Here is a 27,392-nt window from a genome sequence, read left to right on the forward strand (position 1 = left end):
CGAGAGGCAGAGGTCGGGTTCGAACCACTGGCCTTCCGGTCAGTAAATTCGCGCTCTAACCACTTGAGCGATCTCGCCCCTAACTGATATCCTTTTGGTTACTACGTGCACTGCTAGCACCCTTTATGAGAATATGTGCTATTATCGTCTCAGATAAGTTTGATTGCAAGGCCTGTTTCTCCCATAGGCTTAACTGATACTGACTGAGGAATTAACCGGCATCCTTGAAGACAGCAGGTTGAAGGACGTCAGGACCAGGGGGAAAATATATCCCCCGGACACCTATGAGGTTGAAGGGGGCTCCTAATTCACAGTCCACCATTCTGTTGAAGACGGGCAATCCGGACTGCAGGTAGTAAGTGGGATCGAGGTGGCTCAAGTGGTTAGAGCGCAAATTTACTGACCGGAAGGTCCGTGGTTCGAACCCCACCTCTGCCATTCGACTTCCCGTGTCTAAACTTGGACAACCTGACAGTATCCCAGCCCTCCTGCCTCCTTCGGGTGGCATGGCAGCTAGGCACCGAAAGGGTGCTACAGCTGAACGATTATTATATTATTATTATTTAAGTGGCCAAATGGATTGTTGCTGGAAGTCTTGTATCCAACGCTCCAAACGTTTTCCTTTGATGGAAATCAGACAGCTATTTTTATCCCTGATGGCTTCGCTGACAAGAGGATTACGAGGGCTTGTCCACGGATCAAGCGGGACAATCTTCAAAATTTTGCAGCATTTTTCGCACTTTTCGGTCTTTCGGGTCCACTAAGCTTCCCGGGCCGTGCAGACGTTCAGTTTCACCTAACGTCGAGTTGGGTTGCAGCCAGGAGGAATCTATCACTTGGCCTCCAGCAAAGCTACGATCCTATCAGAGACTCAATTTTAGGGTAAGGTTGGCTGTATTGTGCCGCAAACATATGTTTCGGTCTTGCATACCTGTTCACAGTGGCCATTAATGCAACACAATATAATACCGGCAGGCACCCGAGGAGCTTGTTCTGATAGGCTCATTTGATTTCCTGTTGTACTACTTGCCTCGGTGTGTGAACATCGAAGGCTGCTATATAGACTGGCTTTCAAGTGTTTGAAAATAGATTTCGAGGCGTCTCTGAAGTGGGATGTGCAGAAGCTACAGCTGAGTGTGATACATGGCGAACAAACCGATGGGTCCTACTGCTGGGACCTGGGGAGAGTATTCAGATTAGGGTGGGGTAGGGTAGAAGAGGAAATACATGAATGTTTAAGTAGGGAGGCGTCAGCAGTAGCATGATTTCGCTTGCCCGCCTTGCTGTGTGCAGCAAGTAAGGCAACGCGGCTGGTAATGCTACGGAACGGATGACGTGGCATGAGTTGTTTCACCCGTAGGAATCATGGTGTACGTGGGATAGGGAACTGCCAGCGTTCTTAGACCTGGGCAAGAGGACGGTTGTGGTCCACAACCCAAGCCTTTGGCTCAGAAGCCTGGCCAAAAGCCAGTTGGGTTTGAAGAGGAATACCAGCGCCATACCATTTTTGAAAGCATGTAGCCACGCATGCTCCAACCCCCAAACTGGACGTCCAGGAGAATGTGTTCTTCATGGTGGTTCAGTTGCGTCACCTTTCTGATGCCTAGCTGCCATTCCACCTAAAGGTAGCACGAGGGCTCAATTACTGCCAGATTGCCGAGACCCAAACAGAACCAGTCAAGATGTATTGGTATGGTTCGAACCACGGAACTTCAGGACACAAAGCTCTCGCCCTAACCACCTCGAACTCTTGGTCAGCTCTCTAACCATTGACCAACCTGGTATGGAAGACCGAGTGTCTTACGGACACCCCATGATAGCTCAGTAGGTCATGAAGGCACGCAAACCGTCGTATCATGGTAGGGTACAGTTTCTACGTGACGGAATATCTGAAAAGTAGTGCTGAAGTAAGTCTCATGGTTTTCAGAAGAAATAGCTCAGCCATGGTCACTGATCACACCGTACACTAACTGTGTCAAATGCTCCGTATGCCGGTCGATCGATTTCCTCAAACGGCATTTTCGCCCTATCACGCGAAGGGTGGACATATGCTAGAGGAGGTCAAGCAATGACTTAGCAGCGAAGTATGGAAGCTGCTATAAGGAAGCTCAGATGTGCTGGCCATTGCCTTCTCCCTGATGGGGACCCCCAGGACGGGACACGTTAATGATTGGAGGTATTGACAGGCATGATCCAGTCGCGCTCTCATGCACTCAAGGTGTGACCTTCAATACATAGCCTCCTTCCCCGATCTCCGTAATGAAAGGTCCACTGACTCCCGCATTCACGCATCAATTTTATCAGCTATCGACTCCAGTGCGTAGCAATCCAACACAACCTCCCCAGATCATCGGCGAGCAAAACGGTATCAGCTATAGCCCCTATACCATATGTTTGAGGTTTTTATTGCAGAGGGTGATGACGTTACCGAACACCCCAAGGTTTACCTATAACATGCCGTACATACAACCCTAGAGGAAGAAGACTCTAGTAAAAGGTGGAAGGAAACGGGAGAACTGGGGAATTATTGCCAAAATCCTTATGTCTCTAGAGAGAGGAGCTAAGAATGATGTGCCTACACCATTCAAAACCACTGAATAAACACATCTGAGCATCATTTTGGAGCGAGACTGTGTAAGTGGCATTGACCCAACATCTTTTGTGAACCCCGCCCAACACAAGTTCAGCAAGCGATAGATAGGTGGTCCGTCTGTGAATTGACGGCAATCTCACCACTGAGGTCATTTGAATGGTTTCCTGTAGGGCTTCCAACCACGCTCAAGGAGAATTACACGGACACTTACCAGAGAAGGCGCTAAGTTCTCACCGCACCAAACTTGACAGCTGTGGTTTTCATTTTGTGTTACTACGTCATACCTGTCTTCCGCGAACTTTTTTCCAGTAGGTGTTCGGAGCGGGCAACACGGCTTTCTTTGCTATATGGTGATTGGTCATACGTAATACATGCCACAAACACCATAACGCGATAAGACTTATCTGCTGCTTGAGAGAATCCGGTTCAGTATCCGGTACTCCCTTGAGAACTGGGTTGTCATGTACTAGTTACAACCTGTTGACACCAACAGAGACATCATTGGTCAAACACTTGAAACCTTTGAAGTTTTGTGGTCAGAAGGACTAAGCTCCACATGCATAGTGTAGGATTGCTCCCACGGTGGTCTCGTAGACACGACCCATTGACCTCAGTAATATTCGGTTCTGAAGCCTAAGTTTATTATAGTCAGGGCTGCTTACACTGGCTTCATTTGTCACATTGCAGCCACAGCTTATACAACCGCCAAGATATTTAACCCTACCAACAAACTTAAGTTCCTGATCCTAATGTTTCGTAGGGTTGTATGAGAACAACAATTCCCGAAGTAAGACCCTATGCAACATTCGTTTAGAGTAATTTGTGAACGAATGATCGTCAACTAACAGAAGGTCATCCGCATTACATGCGTATACGCATCTTTCTCTAAGTGTGATTTCGACATCCAAACTTGGAGTTGGAGAGTACAGTCCGTGATTGTGTCAAGAGTGAACAATAGTGAGAGAGGGAACATCCCTGGAAAACCCAACTAGTTGTGGATGGTACCAGAAGTACGGAAGTTAATAGAACAAAAAATACGCGCAAACTTCGAAGGAGTTCCTCGTTAGCCAATTATATATGGAAGAGCTAATCTATCCACGGAGTCAAAAGCTTCTTTGAAGTTAAGGTAAACTGCCACAGTTGGTTGGTGGTGTGGGTGACGCTGCTCAAACCCTTGACGTGATGTGAAATACCGGCCACGTCCACCTGTCCGTGGTGTCATCTTACTGCAGTGCAGCTTCATTTTTACGGCTGGTCTACTGCTTTCCAATGTATGTGGTAAACTTTTTACTCCCAAGGTTGATTTATCAATTATCATTACCATCACTTTTTATTACTTGGTTCAAGGTCCTCACTTGGGGGACTGTTATAGAACCTCCTTGCCAAATTAGCCGTGATCATTTCGATATGTTCAGTTTATCCCGCTAGTCTGAATAAATGGTTTGGTGGTTGTTTGGGGCGGTACAGTTCTCTAGCCTCTTGTAGCTTTCAATGGTTTTTTCGTTTTCTGAAATCCCGTCCACTTTCCGCTCGACAGTGTGATGTAATAATCGGTATTCTTTCTTTCAGGCACAAATCTAACTGAGGTCACAGTCAGTTTGTAATGACAGCAGATGAGACATCGCTTCAGTCCCTCACGGGTCTTTTGACGGAGTTCTTTTCCAGCTCAATCAAACCAGAGCGCCGTACAGCAATTCAAGAAATCTTACTTGATTTTGAACGGACTCCCTCTGCCTGGCACTCATCACTATATTACTTGTTTTCTAGTTCAGATCAGTACGTCGCTCTCTATTGTCTTGGCGTCGTGGAGGCTGTGGTTCGCAAACGTTGGAGCTTGTTAGATACCGAGCAACAAGCAGAATTGCTTCGCTTGGTTCAATTCTATTTATTTCAGCGGACTACAATCGATAATCCACATTTCTTGATTAAAAAGGCCGCAAAAATTATTGCCTCAATCGCCAGTCTCGACTGGCCGCATGACTATCCCAACTTTTTGGACGACGTGAAGACATTTATTAGTGAAAATCTTAATGTTGGGAACTTCTCCAAAGTTACCATAGGCCTCTTCATCCTGCGTGTCTTTGTAGAACAACTGCTCGATCCTCATGAAGTTGTTACCTATCAGCGAAAACGACAATTACGCGAACTTTTGGTGGCGCAGGCGCATTTCCTTTATGGTCTCCTATTACAAGTAATCTCCAAACTCTGTGGGGAAGATGTGTTAACTGCAACATACACTCTCTTACGCAACCAGACTATAACTCAGCTCGACTCCTCAGTGTCTTCCCTTTGGCATTCCATTTTTCAGTTAGCAGAATCTCTTGTTGTTGATCTCGCTTCGCAGTCTAGTCTCCGATGTTTGACAATCCTTGCCTGGCTCGAGTGCTTTAGTGAGCTACTCAGAGTCTTCCCACTTGATACGGACTATCAAATTGGTATCTACGCAGCTTTGTATGTTTGTTCACTAGTTGGGTCACCAGCGTTCATCCTGGCCTGCACTTCGGAGCAGCCGGTCAGCTCTCAGTCAGCTACTACCGATCCGTCTGTCTTTCTGACGCGCATTGGTCTTTGTGCTCTTTCCTGCATTCAAGAGATTGTTGAACGAAAAGATTTGTCAGTTGAATTGATGTTGAAACAACTTTGGTTTGTATTTCCTATTGTGCAGTCCAATTTAAGCTTGAGGACTGGTGACATGGTACTCCCGTACTGTAACGCTGAGGCGGGTAAGCGATCGGGTGGCGTGAAAGGGTTTTGCCAGGGCCAACTGTGCGAACCGCAAAGTTGCCATAATTCGGTGGACTACACGATGAAGCTGGTCGATATTCTACGGTACTTAATGGCTAATTTTTTCTTCCAAATATCAGACAATGTTTTTTCTCATGGAGCGACGTCTACCTTCGACCCAATGCGTTTTCTAGGACTTCTTCACGACTTTACTTTTGCCTCTTTAGACTTGGATGCTTTTTTGGCTTGTTTACACATGTGGTCATCATACCTTGATTTTGCGCGCATGCGATACCTTCCTCAGGGTGGTGGCGTATCCAGTCTGGCTTTACCGAATGGACTCCGAGCCACTTTTATTGGGTTCGGGCGCACGCTACTCTGTCGGTTATTCTACAGTGATTCCGCCAGATTTCTGGAATCTTTGGATGATGAAGGTTCATATACGTTTGAACAGCTCCCGTCACTTTCTTTTCCTCAGTGTGGCTCCGAGGATCCGTTTTTCATCTTTCTCGATGAACCCGCCCAAGTTGCTCCGGAATCAAATGACTACTCCTCGTTCATACGAGAAAGCTTAACTACCCTCAATATTGCCATCGGCTTAGTACCAGAGGAACTGATGAACTGCGTTTTGGGACGATATTATAACTCCTGGAATGACTACATTTCATTCATTCAGTCATCCGAGCTGCTTTCTTTGAATCGTTTCATTCTTCCCTGTGAAACACCGCAACAGTCAATGCGAACCCACTGGATACTCCGTGACTACGCGACCAGCCTCCAGTTGGTCGGGTTCGTGCTGGAACACCTTCGATTTTTTCCACAGAAGCCTGGCGAGGCGGGAGCCAGTTCAGAATTTCTACAATCCTTAATTTACGGTCTACAAATTGCACAAAGACTGCATGGTTTCTTACCTTCCGTTGAGGACGAACGACTGCGCCTAGACCTAATTGGCGTCCTAGTTCATAATCTACTGACGCTTCAGGCCATCATAGCAGGAAACTACTTGTGTTGTGAGTCCGCTTTGTCAGACGCACAAATTTGTGATAAGTTTATTTTGTCAACCTCTCAGCGGGATTCAATGGTTTCGGAAGTTTTTTCTATCCTTGAACAGTTCATTTTGTCACGGTCGAAACTTTCTTCAATTCAGCTTTGTGCTGCGCGTCTTTTTAATGCATTTTGTGCCTACCCTGTTCTGTATCCCTCCCTTTCAAATGCTCTGGAATCTCCACCACAAGTAAATGAGGCCAACACAAATAAGCGCCAAGCCTTACTTGTCTTCCGGCGTGTTTTTGATTACATCTGTGATACAGACAGACGAACCTCTTTGCCAAGGGATGTTCTTCGTTTTTTGCTGCGGACTTTTATCGGCTACTTTAGCTGTGATCCGAACTCGTTTTCCAATATTCAAGCCTCATCACCTCCAGATGACAAACCCAATTTTTTCCAACAGTTCATAACGTCTGTATTCTTCCCATACCTTAGTCCCACTGAAATGCAACAGCACCCTGAATCACATCTTGTCTATTTGGGTCTTTTGGATGATTCCGTGCGTGAACTCGAGTCATCGGGTGCCAGTAGTCGGCGTGCAATGAATACTGTCCTACAATGTTCAGGTGTATTGGACGCCATTGTGACCTGTACAACGAACGCCTTGGAATTTCCAACAACCAACAAAGACTCTGATTTTATGCGACTAAAATTTTGCACGGCATATTTGACTTTCTTTACTACCTATATACGGACGCTCTCCCAATTCGGTACTACCAAAGCATCGATACCCGAACTGCTGTGTCGTGTCGTTGGATCCCTCGATTCAGCAACTGGCTCTGGCTCCATCCCCATTCCATTAATCGATTGCCTGTTGGATATTTTTCTACAATTGTCACAAAATAGACGGACATTTTCGCTTTTGATTGGTGACCTTCTTGGTTTCTGTCAACGTCGTATCCTGATAGGAATTGGCGCAAATGAATCCGTCCCACCCGAAGGAATAGAAGATTTGACAAGGTCGGTGTGTAATGCTGCTCAGAACAATGGTTCATCAATGGAAAAACTTGTGAAACTGTTCGTCGCCATGTTGATTGATGGCTTTCCCTCCTTTTTCTCTCAGAAACGTGATGACCCCTCGNACTTGTGAAACTGTTCGTCGCCATGTTGATTGATGGCTTTCCCTACTTTTTCACTCAGAAACGTGATGACCCCTCGATCCCGGCAGCTGAACGTTTTCAGTTGAATAATCCTCCAGCATTCCACCTTCTAATGAGCATTGTTATCGCTATCTTCCATGAAAACCAGCCAAACTCAAGGCTTGTTCGTTTCACCTTAGAACAACTGTATATGGCACACCAACACCGAAAATTGTACGACCTACCGACATTCAAACAACTTTGGCTTCCAGAGCTGTGTCGTTTGTTGTTGGATCACCTTCTACACCAACGGCATGATTCGTGTAGGGATGTCATTGTCAGCAACCTCCATCAGCTCCTATTGTCAGTAGCCACAAACACACAGCACTGTCTACAAAACGGTGTGACTGACAAACGACCTGAATCGCTAGTCCTTCAATTCTTCACATCCTATCTAGATTCTGTCGGTCTTATCAAATCCGATACACGCAATCAGCTTATGGCCAATGTTTCCTCACTGATGCAGTCTACACAAACACCTCAGAGTGGATTCGCAGATTTCGATGCATTTTATCAATCTGTCGAGCAGTTTGTCACTGATCTCCGTTATCATTTGATGCTCACTATGGAAAGCGGAAACGCGGGTGCCATTACGACATCTACCATGCAGTTTGACGTTTAGCGCAGACATGTAAGTTCATTTGAATAGTTTCCCCTTTGAACTTGTTTGTGTCCCCCTATCACCTGCAGGAAAGGCGGAGTAAATTCTTGGGAAACCAATTACATCACTCAAGCGTGAACACGTTCTCCGGTTCAGATGTGATAATTCAGGTGCGTCCAGCTTTTGATGGCGCGAATTCACCGACCGGAAGGTCCATGGTTCGAACTCGACTTCCTCTGTCTAGGCTTGGGCAACCTGACAGTGTCCCAGCCCTCTTGCTTCCTTTGGGTGGCATGGCAGCTAGGCGCCGAAAGGGTGCTACAGCTGAACGATTATTTATTTGATGGTGGAGTAGTGTTTACGCACTTGCCTCGCACGTCCGGAGTTCAGACCCCAGAACGACCAAGGATGTGCACTGCTGATGAGTTCTAATAAGACTGTAACTCGAGTCCACTGCTTCCTCCCTATGGTGAGGACAATATATTAATTTCACCAGGACAGCAGTAGGGCTGTTCAAACGAAAGTGGTGTGTACATAACATTCATTTTTGTTACTTGGTTGTATCAGTTCAGTCCGTCACTGAGCGTGTATCAATGATCTGATGGGCGACGCTTGTCTTTACATTGTTTTCTTATTTAATCTCTCGTGGGTTGCACCCAAGTTTCGCGATCGTTACACACCCCTATCAACTCTGTAGCATTTAGGCATCAATATTTGTTATTGGTGCAATGCTGTCTCCAATGGCGACAGCGCACGATGATCGTTAGCTTGTTCGCTGAGCTGGGCAATTTGATTGCAAATGTTTCATCACCCATCGAGGTGACATCAGTGCGTTATTGGGGAGCGTAGTGGTGCGTAGCGGTGGGTTAATGGTTGTGGCACAGCCACTGATGAAACGTTTGCAATCAAATTGCCCAGCTCAGCGAACAAGCCAACGACTTTACCTGAGCTGCCAACGTTTTCCTCCATAGAAAACATCGTACGATGCATGCGAAGAGGGGGCTTTTATTCTGATTAATTATCGCCCACCTGACCACTGCATCCCAGCGCTGTCAAATTTGATCGTGCTGCCGGACCCTCTGCATACCATTGAGTACTGAGTCTAGGCGGATATCATACATTGCGTCGTGTTCGTCTCTCGATCATATATGAGAGAGAAGTCTAAATCTCTGCGCTCAGGTACCGACTTACACCTCTTGCGCCGTACTAGGGCTTTTCAGCCGAAGCTGATTATCTTGTTTGAGCTGCAAATCTGCGTCTACTGCAATATCCCCGAAGAGAGAAAACCGCGGTAATAAAACCTTCCGACATCTCTCGAGGGTTAGCTTCTTTTTGGAGGGGTTCCGCAATAATCGCCGTTGATGGTTCGCGCTATTATTACTCCTCTAGGTAACAGCGTCTCTCTCATCAACTACTGTACTCAACAGATCACCCTACCATCCTTGAGGCGTTGAGATATTTTAGTTGTTTCAATTTCACAGGCCTTTACCATGAGGAGTTCTTGATCTCGAACTATGAGCACTTTCTTGTTGCCTGGAGTATCTTTTTTTCTGAGGAATCATTCCCATTTCATTAAAATGCACCTGATTTCCCACAAACGAGCGGTCCACCTAAATGGTCATTTGTTTTCGTGTACTTTAACATCAAATACACATCTGGCTACCGACATTGTAAATAAGCTTTGTTTCTATGTTGTTTTAGGTCGTCTAAACATGTTGTTTTGTGATGCAAAAAACTTGAAATAGCGATAAACAATCTCGACACTGCACTGTATAATACTATATTTGCAGCTTACTCTGGAGATAAAAAAAAGATAGGGAGCACCGTCGAATATATATAAATATATAATGAGCGACGTTGCGTTCAGCTGTAGCACCCTTCCGGTGCCTAGCTGCCATGCCACCCGAAGGAAGCACGAGGGCTGGGATACTGCCAGGTTGCCCAAGCCTAGACAGGGGAAGTCGAGTGGCGGAGGTCGGATTCGAACCGCGGACCTTCAGGTTAGTAATCCGCGCTCTAACCACTTCGGCCATCTTACTCTGGAGGCTGCTTACCAAACAATCCACTCCACGTTGTTTGAAAAGTCCATCTTTGCAGTTTTATGTAGACCGTAATATGTAATGGTGCGCTCCACAAATATATTTCAGTGGGAGCGCTGTGCATGAGGGACAACCTTTCACCAGAATCATTAATCTGTTAACTGCGTAGCAGCTAAAGCTTAGGGGCCAGACGCTCCCTGAAACTTAAACTGTTAGTCTGTCGTAATTAGCGTGAATACCTGTGGCAAGCAGTGGTATTTAAAGCTAACTTGACACTCTCTAAATGCAGTTTTGGACGCAGTACACTGCAGTCCGCTAGATCTCATGTCGGTTAATATTGATTCACTGTGCCACAAGCCTTGTCGTGGACTTTCCTTCAGCTGTCTTTTTTCAAAATCTAATTGTCGGGATCAGGATGTCTTTGTTTACGTCGGCAAAAACATAAAGCCGACCAGCGTCGGTTGATAGTTGGCTTGGCAAAAAACTTTAAGACCGGTCGTTGTGTGTTTAGTTTATGATGTTTGCCTCTATGAAGGGTTTTTTTCTATGGAGTTCGTATAGAACAAATAGCTGTATTGCCTAGAATCGTAGTTCGTCATTGTCTGTCTATTGCAGCTCATCGTCTAATGTTAATTTGAGTGTATTTACGTGTGTTCAGGAGACACTCAGAGGACCACTCCAGCTAAGACTAATCTCTGACTGTTTTTTCCTAGGTTTACGCTTCTAGAGGGTGGCTGACTGAAAATCACGGTGAGCTTGGATTGGTGCTGATGTTTGTTATCTTCCAGACTAGGCTAGTCGCTTTTGTTTACAGCGCCAGATTTCAAACATTTTGTCATGAGAATTGTTTTTTGTCAACCTGTCCGTGTTCTGTTCGGTCGTATATGGTCTTACACGGGTTGTCTTTGATTACGCCACGCCTAGTTGCAGGAACGTGGTTGGGGAGAGCAGTAGGGTTAACTTCGTCAATATGCGTTCTGGAAGTGTTAGATGAGTTTTTTCTCTTGTCCTCGTGGGAAGCTATTCGTACAGTCTGTAGAAAATATTTAGGTGTTAAAATGAATCAATTTAGATTCGCTCTAGATGGTTGCACGGTACACACTATGCAGTCCCATCAAAAGCGAGTCGCACGTTAACGGATCAACCGCTGTTGTCATGCCACACACTGAGCGGAACTCAAAAAATAGTGTTCAGTGTCAGGACTCTGTAGAACAACTCAGTTAGTGAGTTGAATCGAAAACCGATTTGTTTGCTACCTCTGTTATGTTCCAAAAAGCCCATCTCACGCTTATTTCGCGTAATAACAGATAAGGACAGCAATCAGTTGTTGCAGAATTTGTTACCACAGAAATTCCTAAAGGATTTAATGAAGTCTACTTTGTTGCTTCATGTTGCGTTGAATGCCTTGTCGTACTTTCACAGGCGTGTGCCATGGATCAGTCTTTTATGCTGTGTGAGTGCCAATTAACCCCGTCCAGATGGTTGCTGTAACCACCAACATGGTTATTACCGTGGGTAGAGCTCTAGTCATTTCAAGTCAGTGCTACACTGCAGTGCAACCATGGGTTTTCTGTTGGTTTTTACCATCTTAACGTTAATCTGGTTTTAACGAGAGACTCAGATAAATCCAGCTGGATTTCTCGTGTATGATTTTCTTCAATTCAGTGTGCTGCACAAAACCGCCTCCTGTTTCAGTTAACACTCTATTATGTATTATAGGTGCTTCACTGCCATAGTAGTAGAAGTGAATGACATGTCTTAAACCATCACTAGCCAAGTTGTTTCATTCAACTGTAACACTTTTTCGGTAACTAGCTGCCATGCTACCCCGAAGGAAGCACGAGGGCTGAGATACTGCCAGGTTGCCCAAGCCTAGACAGGGGAAGCTGAGAGGCAGAGGTCGGGTTTGAACCTTCGGACCTTCCGGTCAGTAGATTCACGCTCTAACCACTGGAGCCATCTCGCCCCCAGCTGGCTTGTTTACACGGAACTGAAACCTACTGCCTGCCGTAAAACGAATTTCGAAGCTTCCCACTAAATGACCGACTAAGCTCTTTTCCTCATCTCTTCTCATTGGTCAAACCAAACGCTCGTCAAGCAGGCATCATTTTCAAATATCATTAGGCGTAGAGAAAACTGTAGCTTTCGGCATCCACTACAGATCAGAGCGCAAGTTGTGGTATTACAAGACTGAATAGACTTCAGATAGTTTGTTGCTAGTTATGCCGGTTAACTGAGTGCTGAACGAATGTTTTTTAATTCAAGAATTTCTGTTTTCATCGAATTTTCCTCTTTTCGAAACGATTTTCACTTCATCTCGTCGAATGATGTGAGTTTTGCCATAGGGCTGTTGAAACATCGTGTCACATTCTACGACGATTTGTGCAACTGAAAGATGGCGGCTCAAACCATTTTACTCCAAGTTAGACAATGTTTTCTGTGGAAGCCCGGACCCAAATTTTCAACACAATTCTACAGTTGCTCATGGTATCTCCTGCTCACGCATTTCGTCTTTCTATTTCACTAAGATTTACGCAAGCCGTTTCGAATGCTCACATTCCAGCTACTGATCCAATGCTCTACCAACTGAAGATCAAGGCGTACAACCCGTACACTTACTGTTGATATTTTCTCAATTAGTGTTAACCGTTTACTTGGTTGACCTCTTTTCTTAGCAAATGAGGTAAAATAAACACCAACTCGGTGGTTTCTAGGTGTTCACCTGTTTGACCTCATTTCTGAGTGTTCCAGAACTGTAACAACAACGAAAACGTACACATGTGTGACCAGTTGTTGTTTTTTTCCAGTTTATAAAATATGGGTCGACGACACCGCACTGCTCATAATTGACCGTTTTTCTTTGATTGTAAAGGTACCAAAAGATGTTTCTCACTCGATCTTTAATTTGAGAAGAATTCTCACGAGTATTGCCTGCTTGGAAGTTGCTTGTTAGAAGATGCACACTACCATATTGCGAGAACTCTTCGACAATCCGAATTAGCTCTTAGTTGACGTCTGGCTAAGAGTTCACTTCACAGAAAGATTTTGTGGTCTCAAGCCTGTTTTAAACATTTCTAGTCAGTGGAATTTATTGAGCAGCCCACCAGGAATTACAAATACCCCTTATTAATGGTTTTTCTCCATTTACGTTGTTAGGTCCCACAAAGTGAATTTGTAACGACCCATTCCGTCTGCGCAATTTAATTCTCTCCCAACTTGATGTTTATTTACGTCTATGTACCTTCAATTCACATTCACGCGAGGGTTGGCCCAACGAACTGCTTTTTCGATCACGAAAAGCATGTTCGTCAATCCTTTGAGCACCTGTAGAAATTGAGCCAGCTCTACTGTTGTATGTTGCCGGCGGAGTTTGAGTGCCTTGAGCGTTGTCGTTCCAAGGTCTCATGCCTGCAGTTCGTTCAGGTGTACTCGTTCACTGAAATTTATATATCACCGCTTGATGTTTACAGCCAATGTGTAGGTGGTACACCTGACTGTCTTCAGCCTGTTTCAGCAGTATTTGGGACATCACAGAGTGCAGTAATAAGACTTTCACTCTTGATGATGCAAGTAGATGGAATTTGTGCTGCACCACAAATTCGGTCCGGTTACTCCGCAGGGTGTGACTTTGAGCGACAATGTTCATGGCGAGAAAGAGCGCAATAACTTGAGTTAGGTTGCTTGATCCGAGCATGCATTGATGCACTGTTGTCTGTTTCAACGCAGAGGCAGAGTACCTCTCTAGTTTGATAAAACCACAGAACGTTATTGTCAAAGCAAACGATCAAGTGTTTTTAGATTCCACTAGGACGTGCAGTCCACTTTCATGTGCATCCAAATGGAGACTGATCTTTTTTTCGCTTATGGTGAAATGTTCTTAACATGCGTCGAATGGACGTAATACACTACTCATAAAAACATTAGTGAGAGATTCAGCTACGTTCCGGGTGAGTCTCCCGTCAAAATCAGATTGGTAAGCAAATGAGTGTATTTCGCCAATGTGTTGAGTACTTCATAGTATTATCTAAGTAACATTATATTATTCATCATTGCCACCGCGATAGGAAGTTTACGCCCTTGTAAATACTCGTGGAGTTTATTTGATATCAACCTACTGCGAGCGTTCTGAAGTGTCGACATCTCCAAACACTTACTCGACATCCGAGGTGGAAACCAACGACCCGAAGGCCACTGACGTTTGATTACATCCATACATCGCACTATTAATATCGGACACAGGGTCACGAGTACTACGATATGGAGACTATATCACCTAAACTCCTTTATCTCCCCCATTCTTCCATATTCATCCCGTGGCTTACACCATTCAGAAGACCCGAAAACCGTGCCCGTCTCGGAAGCCGATGAATGGGCTCTTACACTTTATGGTGCTTGATGTTTTCCGCAACTGGGCAGTCAAGCATCCGTCTTCTAGTAACCTGGTTTGGGATTCACGGAGCCAGCCCAATCGACTACGGTTTAGGGGAGTCCATTTTAAGAAACCTGAATACGTTTCAAATCCGTTGCGTAGAGACTGGACTCTACCGTGGTGTGACGGTTTGTGTAACTTCGTGACCTACTGAGCTATACTGGAGGTGTCCGTGCAACACTCAGAGTCCCTCATACCAGGTTGGTCACCGGTTAGCAGTCTCACGAACACTATCTTGGCCTTCCAGGTTGGAGGTTAGAATATTTATAGCGACTTATTCTATGGAAATGATGCTGTTGCATTTCTCATCAAATGCCGCTACCTTACGGTCAAGCTTTTTAGCCAATTGCTTTGGCTAACTACCCTGATCATCCTCCTATCTAGGTCTGAGCATCCTGGCAGTATCGCAGCCCACATACAAACATGCAAACATGTACAACTATCATCCATCCCACGTCGTATGATGTCATCATCTGGGTAGCCTTACTTGCTTCATGCAGTATGGTGAGTAAACGGAAAAAATGGTTGCTGATGTTTCCCTTCTTCCTCTTTCATATAATCAATCTCCCTCTTCATCCACCCCGATCATAACTTTTTCCTTGTTGGTGTTTTCTTTGGGACTGCCGACCCCGTTCGTCCTGCATCGGTTTTGCCGCAACATCTGTGCGTCAGTTGACACTGATAACCTCAGGTATTTGGAAATCAATCTTTAAGGAGTCTCACAAACGAGAAGCTAATCACTGTCTGTCGTGTCTGCATACACCCCAACCGACTGTAGCCCTGAAACTCTCAAAGACGCGTTTTGTTACGGCGGGCTAAAAACGCATATATTGTTGTGGTTGCTGGAGATTCGAATGCCCAGACAGGCAGGCTTAACGCGTCCGAGTCGTTTAAGTGGTCGATACGCATAGGCTCGATACGAAAGGACAATGGTGGATGATTGCTTTAGTTGTGTGTTGATTGCAGGCTGTCTTTATGCAATACTCACTTCCGAAACAGCCGGAGTCGTGTGGTCAGATGGTTTCCTCCCACGGCGTTCCAGCCACGAACCCAAGTTGATCACATTGCCAGTTAACGATGGCGTGGATGGATAACTGAATGCTGCTCTCGTTGGAAAACATTTGTGTATTCTCATCACGTGCTCGTTTTCCAGGGCCGCCTAAGGGACGAGCGAGTCACTCTGTGAGTGAAAGACTGGAAGAAGGTTTGGCTGGGTCTTCAAAACCCTCGTGTTCAAATAGCTACTAACGAAAGCCTTTTCGGTCTTTCACATATATGAAATATTGATATCACTGTCATTCAGCGGTAGCACCCTTACGGTGCCTAACTTGCCATTCACGCTACTAACGAAAGCCTTTTCGGTCTTTCACATATATGAAATATTGATATCACTGTCATTCAGCGGTAGCACCCTTACGGTGCCTAACTGCCTTGCCATTCACGAGGGCTGGGACACCCTTAAGCCTAGACAGGGGAATTCGAGATGACCTTTTTAATCTGGGACGACATAGTTCTCATACTCGAAGAGGAGAACAAGGTACACGTGCTTTTGACATGTGCTTCGCACCATACTGCTGAACACAGCCACTGGACACTACTCACAATCCGGAGACGTCATCGAAGTTGTGGGACGTTCTACGCACTTAGGAAATTGCATTAGTCCTGATTGTAGCGGCATGGATTCAGTCTACGGAAGAATCTTCGAGTTTGATGTCGCGTTTGCTGATTTGAGACCTATGGATTTAAAGCGGTAAATCCCTGAATCACCGTGGACGGTATGTCAAGCTACATTGCGGGCGAGATGGCTCAGTGGCTGGAACGAGAATTTACTGACCAGAAGGTCCGTTGTTCGAACCCGACCTCTGAATCTCGACTTCCCCTGTCTAGCCTTTGGCAATCTGGCAGTATCCCGGCCTTCGTGCTTCCTTCTGGTGACATGGCAGTTAGGCACCGAAGGGACATTACGGCTGAACGTTTTTACTTGTGAGTGAAGTCAATCTCTGCCCAAAAACTGGACAGCACTGTACGGCAGCTTCAAGGAATCGTCAGTAGTATGCATCTTACGAACCTCCAGGGCGATTCAGACTCGAAACATCGGGATCGGTAATTGAAGACTAGACCGTTTGACTACTGGCTGCTGATCAGCAGTATTGTTGGATTCGCCGTATACAGGTTATATCGCCACTCATTCTTCAATCGCGGAATTCACACGTGTTGACTTACTCATCGACTGACGATTTCTCAGATGGAAGGTTCGTGCAAATTGTTATTTGCTCTTCCTTGCGAGATTTCGATAGTTGACGCTGACGCTTTCGAATCGATCGCTGTCAGACAACTGAGTCCACCTCTGTGTGGGCAGCAGTGAGTGAATCAGTGAACCCTGTTGAACTGGCCATCGATCGATCATCTAGTGCAAATGCCACTCTTTTCACTTGACCATTATTCACTTTTCAAGTTGTCTGAGTACTGAATCTGCCTTTTTACCTTCGCCTTTCATTAGTTTGTGGCCGTAGAATCAAGAAGTATATGTTCGCTGAACCTATTACGAATAATAATAATAATAATTGTTCAGCTGTAACGCCCTTTCGATGCCTAGCTGCCATGCCACCCGAGAGAAGCACGAGGGCTGGGATACTGCCAGGTTGCCCATGCCTAGACAGGGAAGTCGAGAGGCAGAGGTCGGGTTCGAACCACGGACCTTCCGGTCAGTAAATTCGCGCTCTAACCACTTGAGCCGTCTCGCCCCTATTACGAATGGAAACATCTAGTACGATAAGTCTCTGGGTCTCAGAACAAATGGACCTTGTGTTGCTTAACTTGAGTTCCGCCAATAGTTTGTTATGCATATCTTCTGATGCGACTATCCTTCTGCAGTAATCTACGATATTCAAGGACTCTGGCTGCGTTTCGAAAAATGAATACCAGAGGCATGGTTGATTCAATCAGCCACATCATTTCCTGCTTTGAGCCAATTACTTCTTTCGGCTAACAGCTGAATGATCGCAAAAGAGCCAAACCTGTTCTCCTTTCAAAAGGCGAAACTGTCAGTGACAACTGGCTCGTGGATGTAGAAGCTGTGCACAAAAGTCAGTCTTATGCATTTTTTCATCAGTTGAACTGTTTCATTGCTGGGGCTGAACCAATACGGCACTGGCGCATAAGAGAGCGTTTTTCAAATTTCATTGAACTGCGTTGTAGCTTTAGTCTGAGATAGTTGAACCCAACGTCAGTATAGCGAACCGGTTACGGAACCCCAAAAAAGTGCACGGTCATCAACATACTGACCAACCCGAATCAGGTGTTCCAGCCTCGGCGGATCTCCCTACGTCACGAACACTAGCACAGTCTCTCAGAGAGATACATTGTTCCCAACACAGCTGCAGCAATCCTGTTTTCTATCATTGAGCACTGTCTCTAGCTCCCATTTGTCTTGATAGGCCATCTCGGAACGACAGAACAGGAACCACAACACTTAAGGCCGGTCAGATGTTTCTTCGTTTACTGCCATTCGCACCCTATCTTAGACGTCGTCACATATCTTGCATCAAAGTAGGGTGCTTGTTTTCGCGAAGAGTTTTCAGCAACCTTGTGAGTAGTTTCCTGTAGTATGCTTATTATTCGTGGATCACATTATCGCCTTTGACGCCATCTATGGAAGTCCGTTGTCCCGGATTCTTCCCGAAAGACGCTACTGACAGTGTTTGGTAGATCTGCTTTGTTAACAGACTCAATCTAGTTATTTGACTTCAATTCCCTAGCATCACCAGGTCGCAAAGTTATTTCCAAGTTACTAGTTACCATCCACCCTCCATGCACCTATTCCGGACTCATTATGCCGGTGTAGCTATGTTGATGATATTCTGATCCGTTGATTGTCGCTAGTTGGGAGTTAAGCGAACCTGTGAGGGGACCTTGCAAATATCCAGCCTTCATTCATCTTCCATGATTCCCGGATTCGGTTCACTCTCTCACACATCATATAATGGTGGTGAAGGCCTGGACGATGACTTGCTATTGCTCAATGTCGAGGCGTACTTATAGCATGCATTGGACATAATCAGTCTTGGTGGCATGCCTATATACAAACTATTTTATTTTCCAGTGCACATCGCCATCGACCCCCGTGATCTTATTCATGCATTTTTCTTTACATATTCTTTTCAACTAAATGTAAATCTTAGTGATTTCAGAGAAGGCTACTGTCTCATAGTCATGGCCCTAAAGCATGCGCAAGTGAAGTGCGAACAGTGGCTTAGAGCTTTTGCCTTTTTTGTCCATAAAATCTTATCTGACGACGAATCATCCACCAATCATCCTGTGTAGGACCCCGTTCACGCGATCCGGATACAGAAATGTACTGCATACTAGAATTATGTTTCCCAAATTGTTAACCATTACTCATTGTTTTTTGCGCTCCTTTAGTTTCAGGTTACTTACCCCGAGCCTTTTATTGGAGAGACCATTATGTGTTTGCGTTTTTACCAACCCGATGCACAAGGCTGACTTTCAGTTGGTTGGCCAATCGGGGTGCAGAATCAGTCTGACGGTACTACTTACCGTTCTGTCACCCCTTTCCTCAACGAAATGATTTCCAGCCGCATCAGTCCGCCACGTCGTTGAAACTGGACGCAATCCTCATGATAATTCTAGGGCAGTTTTCAGGCGTTTGGGAGGTGGACTATGCTAATCAACCCTCCCCTCCGTGCAATGATGCCATCTGGATGAAAACTTGAATGGTCTTTGGTTCATTGTCTGAGCTTGAATATCCACTACTGATGTGTCGTAACTTATTTTGACTCCTCTGAATCAATAGTTTCACTAAGTTCGCTCTCTGCTAGACCACGAGGCAAATGGCCATGGATCAATTTGGACAGATCATATATCTAACTAACTGCGATAACGTTAGAGACTCTGGTCGCCGAACGGTGACGTATTCTATTAACAGATCGGTTACGCTGCTTTTTCATTTTTGTACAAAGTAATGATAGCCCGGATGCACTTGATAAAAAGCAGGATCTGCCTATGGCTAGTAACGTTTTTGTGAAAATCACATCGACCAGTGTTGCACTGTCTACAACCAGGAATCACACACTGCGGATTCAATGATTACATTGATCGGCAGGCTTACGGCCTTGTAACCAATGACCTAAATTCGTGAACCAAAACTTCACCTGTTCCATCACCAGATGCCCACCTGATGAATCTCAACAGGGGAAGGATCTCGTGTGACTGACATCTGATTCATGTTTTTTAAATCATCTGGTTAGATCTACCGCCCTTAGTTTGTTCATTATTACGTCTTCTTCGAGGGTCGACGACTACACAGATAAGACAATCTGACCGTGCGCCAATGGTCATCTTGTTTAAATAGACTCAAGCTCGTTAGCGGTGAGAACTGATTAGGCGCTGGCTACTGATGAAGGACGTGTTCTTCACCACTTTGTCCTGAAACATGCGTGCTATTGCGACCTAATAATCCACAGTAGGTTTCGTTCGCCCTTGCAAGCACAACACTATCTCCTTAGGGTTGTGGAAAATGTTTACATTCGGGTACTTAATTGATCCCGGAGGGGAGTGACAAATGTTTGTCATTCTCTGTATCTCATGCACCTAGCTGTCAGTCTTTGCTGGCGGGCCCAACTACAGACGGTACTGTAACGAAATTCGCTACTTCAGTCACGTTGTACGCACCAAAAATCATATCGTATATATGGAACTGAGATATGCTTGCCATCGGAACTTGTCAAACAGGTACTTTTGTGCTGGCTTTCCAAACTCATGTAAGATCCTAGGACCAAAATGTTGTGCTGTAGCAACTTAGTAATGTTAAAAAATGTTAGAAACTCGATAGATAATGTTTCTTGTGCCACCTTATTTTTTATCAATTCTCGGTAGTTTCAATATGCGTTGCGATTGCGCTGTTAAACGTATCGCGTTTCTCCAGACGACCCACGTACTAATTTAGACGAACGACAGTGTATATTCCTTAGCTCTTTCCTATTTTAGGATTAATTCACTATTTCATCCGCAAAACTATGGGAGCTTCATTACTTCGAAAAGGGTTTGGAATGAAAAAACCGTGCCTTAAAAAGCTTACCGATGGGACGTTTACTGTTGGTCTGTTGCTTTACAAGCAAAGCGACTTAGGAAGTTAGCTGGTTAGAAAGATGCCAGAACTTATTTCCCCCAGCAACCTACTGAGACTTCATGGGTCTTTCATTTGAGGAATCGCCACTCAAGGAGTCAGTCAACACCGGATCATGTGACTGGTTAACTTCGGGGCAAATGGCGCTGTCCCATGTAAGTTCAGGCTAGTCACTTGGTGATCAAATGCTTGTTGCCGGATAGTTGCGCTCAACTGCTAACGGGGAGTCTGCAGGTTGGAGTCGATCCGATGCCTTGTAATGTTCACACTTCTGACGATTCTCAATAGCCTTTCTCTGCTTTTTAGCAGGAAGTGGCCCCAAGATGAGACCCCAATGGAAACTTCAAAATCTCCTGACATTTAACAAACATTGAATACCTAATGCTTTTCGCTACAGCTATTCTGAATAAACATAAGTTCACCTTCCGGCATGCGTATGCAGCTGCTAAGTCCCTTTATCTTCAATGAAATTTTATCCTTTTCTAGGTCGGCAACTGACTTCTTCCTGTTGGCAACTATGACTAGTGACTAGGGGCTAAAGTAAAGGACGTTTCTCTGTGATTGGCACCCTTTGGAACTGTATGTGATTTAGAGGATCACTGAAGCTTACATCCTTGTACGGTGGCGTAATCAGAGGAAATATCTCCATCTATCTTTGTCCTGTAACTTTGCTCCTTGCAACTATGTTTCGAAACAAAGCTTTCACCCCACTCTATCCTCCTGTGTGCACAATAAGCTCATCAAGTATACACCAGAGCATACGTATTTATCATGATTTAGAGCCACCCGTACATTATCTAGCCAGCTTTTTCGGTAACCTACTGAGTTTTCAGCTGTTCCCTGACCTACATCCTCCACAGTGTGTACGAAAGATCAAAATGAAGTCTTAGTAGCACACCTAAGATGAACAAATTGTCAGGCAAATACAATAAGCTTTGTATGATTTGCACATATACGTATCACTTACATTAAATGCCACCACATTATAAGTCCCTTGAACACAGATTAACATGCCGGTCTAACTATAACACCTTCCAGTGGTGCTTCACGGCGATTGACATCAAGAACCTATGATCTTCCGCCCCATACTAAAGTTGATAAGCTTGTTCGCTATGGCTGGCTGCAACCTACCTACAATCGAACTGAGTTGCATGAAGGGATATTTCTCGGTATCTCGTCATCAGGCTGTTGTTTATGCGTAGGTAGGTCTAAGCCAGCCAACACAAATATTCGCGTAGACAAAAATCAAATCAATGAATTCGGGTGTTGTGAGAATGGGGGATGTGGTTAAAAGCGAGCTGGAGGCGTAGGGTGCCCGACGTCAAATCGCGGATAACGTTCATGAGGGTTGATTAGTTAACCATTAACAGCATGGTCGAACTGGTTGGGTCATTGTAAGCAAGGGATTAATTCTTCTACTGAGTCGTATATAGTGCTGAATCTATAGGCTACGGCTTCACACAAGCACGTCAGTAAACAGCGAGGAAGCCTCCAATGTCTAGTAGGGTGTTGTAAGTTTGTTCGGCTCAGTAAGACTGGATTTAACTATTTCTAATGAAAAACCCATGCTCCAAATGTTTTTGACAAATATGCATGTTTAAATGGGTTTAGTCTCAATCAGAAACCATACAGCTCTCAGACATGTTTAGCCTCATCCCATCCGCCTCTTGCTCTGGTTTTGGTAACAATTGGGTTAATATCGTCCAGTATTAACCGATTTGGCCAATTCATGTAAATATTTCCTCTTAGATTACCATAACATACGGCTGGGAGTAATCTCGAAGTTGCAGCCGTGATTGCAAAGATGTCTTTAGTGTGTGCCGTTCATCACTTTTTAAACTGCGTGAACAACGAAACTAGATGTTAATCGTGTCCTACATTCAATCCGCCCAATTTTCCATAATCACGCGTTGGCGTTTGAATGTATTCTGATCGCGCTTGGTTAATTTGTCGCCAAGACACACGGCACGCAGTATCGATAAACAGGTGTGTCAGCACTTGGTGACAGCCGGATATGCCTATGAAATTGGCTAAAGCGGTACTGCATTCACGTAGTCATAAATAACCTAACCCTACACAGTAGTCACACTTTTTCTATGCAGACGGTGAACACCCTGGCCTTTGTGTCTGCACGGCTCACTTCCGCGTGCCATTCACTGATAATGGTCGCAGAACACATTGCTGAAACGGATACTTTACTGATCAACGAAGTAATCAGTTCGGTTTCATTGCTTTTTCTAATGGTCACATGACATCAACCAATGGTGTGCGTCCTCTCATGCTCCGTTCGACTTCACTACTGACTATGTGATGCTCCACATTCGTGATAGTGTAGATTCCTTGAGGTGACATTGATTACATAGACGGCATTTCCCTTAACTCATATTCACCGAAGATGATGAATCTCTTGTTTAGAATTGTAGGTTCTGTGGGTGTGTTGCAAAGTAAACGGCAGAACTGGGTCGTGAAAATATCCACCTGCAAAGTGGACTACTCGTTTGAGTTTCTTGGCGCGTTTACCTACATAGGAAATGTATTTCTGTGTTCTTATGTCGCGGATGAAGATTTGTTCAGTTATCCGGCCGTGCATTTCACGTGACGTCGCGTGCTATTTTTCCGCATTATACAGTACTGATTATAATTGGGAGAAGGAAGAGGGTTGAGGATAATCTTACTTGGTCTGTGGGGTGACACCCAACCTACTCAATAACAGGTGACCACAAGTCGGATTTATGACTGCGTTGTTGTATCTTGTCTGACTACGTCTGGCCCGACTGTTCCCTTTTCTAAAACGCTGAGATTCAAGACTGTAGAACGCTGCTTTTCCTCTCACCTTGGGCTTTACTCATGGACGTCAAGGAAGTCAAGGCAAGGGAGATTACCCTACTTCCGCCTAATTCTTTTTGTGTTGATACAGACATACTATTTCGGTGTATATACTGTGGATTGGCGATCAATCAGGAACATAAGCATGCTTTGTTCACCATACTACTGCACATTGGTCGTTCATTAAATGTATGCTCATGGAAGCTAACCGTACTTTCCTGTGGGGACCGGAATGTGTATTTGGTCGTGTGCTTCATTTGACTACTGAATACTCTTCACTCTTTTGCATCAACCAACTTGTTTTTTTCCTTTCAAGATGAGATACCAGATACGACTTGAAGCGAAACCGCTTGCATCTGTGCTACCGAGCGCGAAGGCTATGCTCACTAATCCTCTCAGAAAAATGATCATTTGTCCTCTAATATTTAGTCACCCTGGTTAGCACCGCTACCGAATTGAACCGATGGGAGCATACTACGTTTTCTGTTGTTTTTCGGTCGCCTGATTCTTCTATCACTTATTCACATTGGCTTGTGGCTACTCAGTGACCCTAGGGTTATTTCAGCAGCCGTTCGGAAACATGCATAAGATTGATCGTTATGCCTTTCGTGCTTGACAGCGCGGGTGGCTGCGTTTTGAATGATGTCACATCAGTTTAGTATCTGAATGTGACCAACTGGCACTGCAGCTAGGCGGCACAACAAGATAGCGTGCTTTAACCTGGGCTTTGACCGTTTGTTTAATTGCATGGTTGGCATACGCTTGTATACTTAAGGGCCATAACTTAGAAGCCCTAGTTGTTCAGCATCGCAAGGTCGCAGGCAGCGTGTTATTCAGTTCTCCATACGACCCTCCTTTGTATGAAACGTGACAGCCGATTAGTCTTTGTTGCCTAATGAGTTATCAGATGTGAACTATGAACCTTTGGTGTTCAGTGCATCTGCACGAAAAGGAAACTTGTTGAGGAGTCCCTGATTCAGATTTTGGTTACCCGCATTCGTTCTCTTCTCTAGAGTGAGAAATCTAGTCCACCATTGTACTTATCAACGTTCTACTCGTTAATGAGAGTCTGATTTGGATTAATCTAAGCTTGAGGAAAGCACCACTTTATCAAAGTTAACAAAACTACAGAATTCACTTGTCTACTTGAATGGAAACCGAATGTGTTTTAGTAGAGTTTGAGTGCCAAAAGCAATAGGTCCTCTTACCCATAAATGGTAAAAACAACGCCATACGTATAAGCGACCCATAATTTTAGTATTCCTGGATTTCCGAGGCGCACTCGACTCGGTTGATCGGTCTGTTCTTCTTGAGACGCTTGCCCACCTGGAAGTTTGTAAACGTAATACGTTCTTTGTATTCTCAGACTTCTGGACGTGTGAGAGTGTACGGAGAGCTCTCCAAAAGCCTCCATACACAAATAGCGGTGTCCGTCAGGGATTCCCACTGTCTCCATTCCTTTTTAACTTTGTGATCGATGAAATAATGAGACGAATGCTGGAGGGTCTCCAAAACCCTGGTGTTCAAATAGCCTGTGAAGAAAACCTTGTCGATCTGGAATATGCAGACGACATCGTTCTCATGTTCGAAGAGGAGGAGAAGGCGCAAGTATTCTTGGATGAACTGACCAAAGTCATCCCGTCCTTTGGTATGCATTTTGCACCCACAAAGTGTAAGGTCATGCTTGTGGACGTGCAGTCACTGAACACGCCCCTTACAATCCAGGGAGAGGTACTGGAAGTTGTGGAGCGTTTTACGTACCTTGGAAGTTGTATTAGTTCTGATTGCAGTGTGACAGATGAGGTGAATGCACGAATCTGCAAGGCTCGGGCCGCGTTTGCTAACTTGAGACACCTATGGCGTCAGAATGGTTTATCCCTGAATCTGAAGGGACGTGTGTATCAAGCTACAGTACGGGCTGTTTTGTTGTATGGCTGTGAGACTTGGCCTATTCGAGCAGCGGACCTGAGACGTCTTCAGGTGTTCGACAATCGTTGTCTCAGAACCATAGCTCGTGTGGGTTGGTGTCGGCGAATCCGTAACGAGGCAGTTAGAAAGCGTGTTTTCGGTTGTGTAACGGGTACTTCCATTGAAGAATGTGTCCAGCACCAGAAGCTGCGTTGGTTGGGACATGTGTTACGTATGCCGAACCATCGTTTGCCGAAGAGAGTGCTGTTTTCCATGCCCAATTCAGAGTGGCGTAAACAGAGAGGTGGCCAACCCTTGACTTGGCAGAGGAGTATGAAGGAGATCACGAAACGCTTGGGTGCTGCTTGCCTTCCAGGATGGGGACCGCGTGATCCTCACTGTGCCTGGTTGGAGACACTACAAGATATGGCTACCAACCGATGTCAGTAGTGTTCTTGTTGTCAGTTTCTACCCAGATTGCCTGAGTGAATGTCTGGAGGTGTAGGCACCTCGGAATGATTGTGGTAAGCTAGCACTAAGTCCCTTCCCCGTTCACCTTTACTCTCTTCTTTACAATAAGGCTTTCAAATAAATCATGTTTGTACGGCAGTGAAGCATCGGTGTTGAACACTGATGTCATGCTGTCGATGATGATGAAATGGTAAAAATTATTTTTAAGGATTGCAATTCTTCTAAGTTCCAGAAAATTTATCTACGTCCATGGCTAAAGTTACTCTCTAGCGTTTTGTGACTGCACTCAATCGTACTGTTATTTTCGGTTAATGTGGTCTTGATAAAGTGCGGGAGGAAAGCATAAGGACCAAGGTCGTTTCGTGAAACTCTAACTCATTCGGGCTTACAAGTGATGCTTGAGCAGTACCTCGCAGCAAAGTTGTAGCAATCGAAATATTGCTCAGTCGGTCCTGTGTAGTACGGTGCTCGAATATACTTTCAGTTATATCTCGCGATAGGATTGACTTCTCAGTCGAATAAAGCTGCAATATGCACATCACATTTCGAGTACTTCTAGTATGTGTCTGTCGTTATCTTGCACCACGCATGTCATCATGACATTACTCTCGCGTCGGTTCATCTGTCTGGTGCATTGTTTCCTTGGTTCACCTCCAGGTCAGTATCCACCCGCCCATCTGGATGGACCGAATGGCAGCCATTTATCTGATCAAAAGTCAACCGGTGTAGTTGTGTACATATTTTCCTGCACGTTTATTTTTTCTCTTTATCCTCATTCCGATGTGGCATTTTTCCCACTCTCTCCTGGTACTTTTTTTCCATTGCAACGACTAGCTGTGTTTCGGCACAGCTTTCTGCTTTTCGAACTCGTATGTTCGTTTACTCTTTCTATTTTTTGTGTGTGCAAGGCCAATTCGCAACAACACTTTCTAATTTATTTGGTACAATGATATCTGTTTAATCTGTAGTCGAAACTGGGTGGCTGGGTATGTGTAGCGTGCGCGACGCCAGCATGGCTATCTTTTTCGCTTGATTTCACGCACTCCTTTCCTTTTCAAAGTATCCGAATTTGTGATCGAATATCCCTTAAGACAACTCTGAGTTGAATACAGGGTCCGAACCAACTGAAGAACTAATCGTGTTTCAGTGTATCAAATCGCCTTTGTTATCAATCGTTTAAGATAGCAGGTTATGTATACTTCCCGTTATACTATGCCCTGCAAGCCGACCACACATCTACGATTCTCATCTGTCGTCTATCCATATTATGGGAGACATTTTAGCCTCATACACGGCTGCCCATTATGTACCACAAGCCTTTGTTAAGGGTATGCTTGTATCTGTGTGTGGCCCAGTCTTATAGTCAAATACCTAGAAAAAAAACAGTATAGATAATGAAGTGTACTGTGTTAAGTTGGGGTCGTTCTACTCGCTGTTCACAAAAGCAAAAAAGCTTTGAAGTTATGTATT

The 27,392-nt window shown here is 44.9% G+C and overlaps 1 protein-coding gene across 1 annotated transcript; it reads left to right on the forward strand.

Annotated features, from left to right (window-relative positions):
* Nucleotides 1-4,196: 4,196 nt before the first annotated feature.
* On the forward strand, nt 4,197-26,844 carry T265_09095 (hypothetical protein; the record flags this gene model as incomplete). Its single annotated transcript, XM_009175080.1, has 2 exons — nt 4,197-7,454; nt 26,580-26,844. The coding sequence occupies one exon, from the start codon at nt 4,197-4,199 to the stop codon at nt 7,452-7,454; it is 3,258 nt and encodes a 1,085-aa protein (XP_009173344.1).
* Between the last annotated feature and the right edge of the window lie 548 nt (nt 26,845-27,392).

The sequence above is a fragment of the Opisthorchis viverrini genome, assembly GCF_000715545.1.
Source record: "Opisthorchis viverrini unplaced genomic scaffold opera_v5_255, whole genome shotgun sequence".
NCBI lineage: Eukaryota > Metazoa > Platyhelminthes > Trematoda > Opisthorchiida > Opisthorchiidae > Opisthorchis > Opisthorchis viverrini.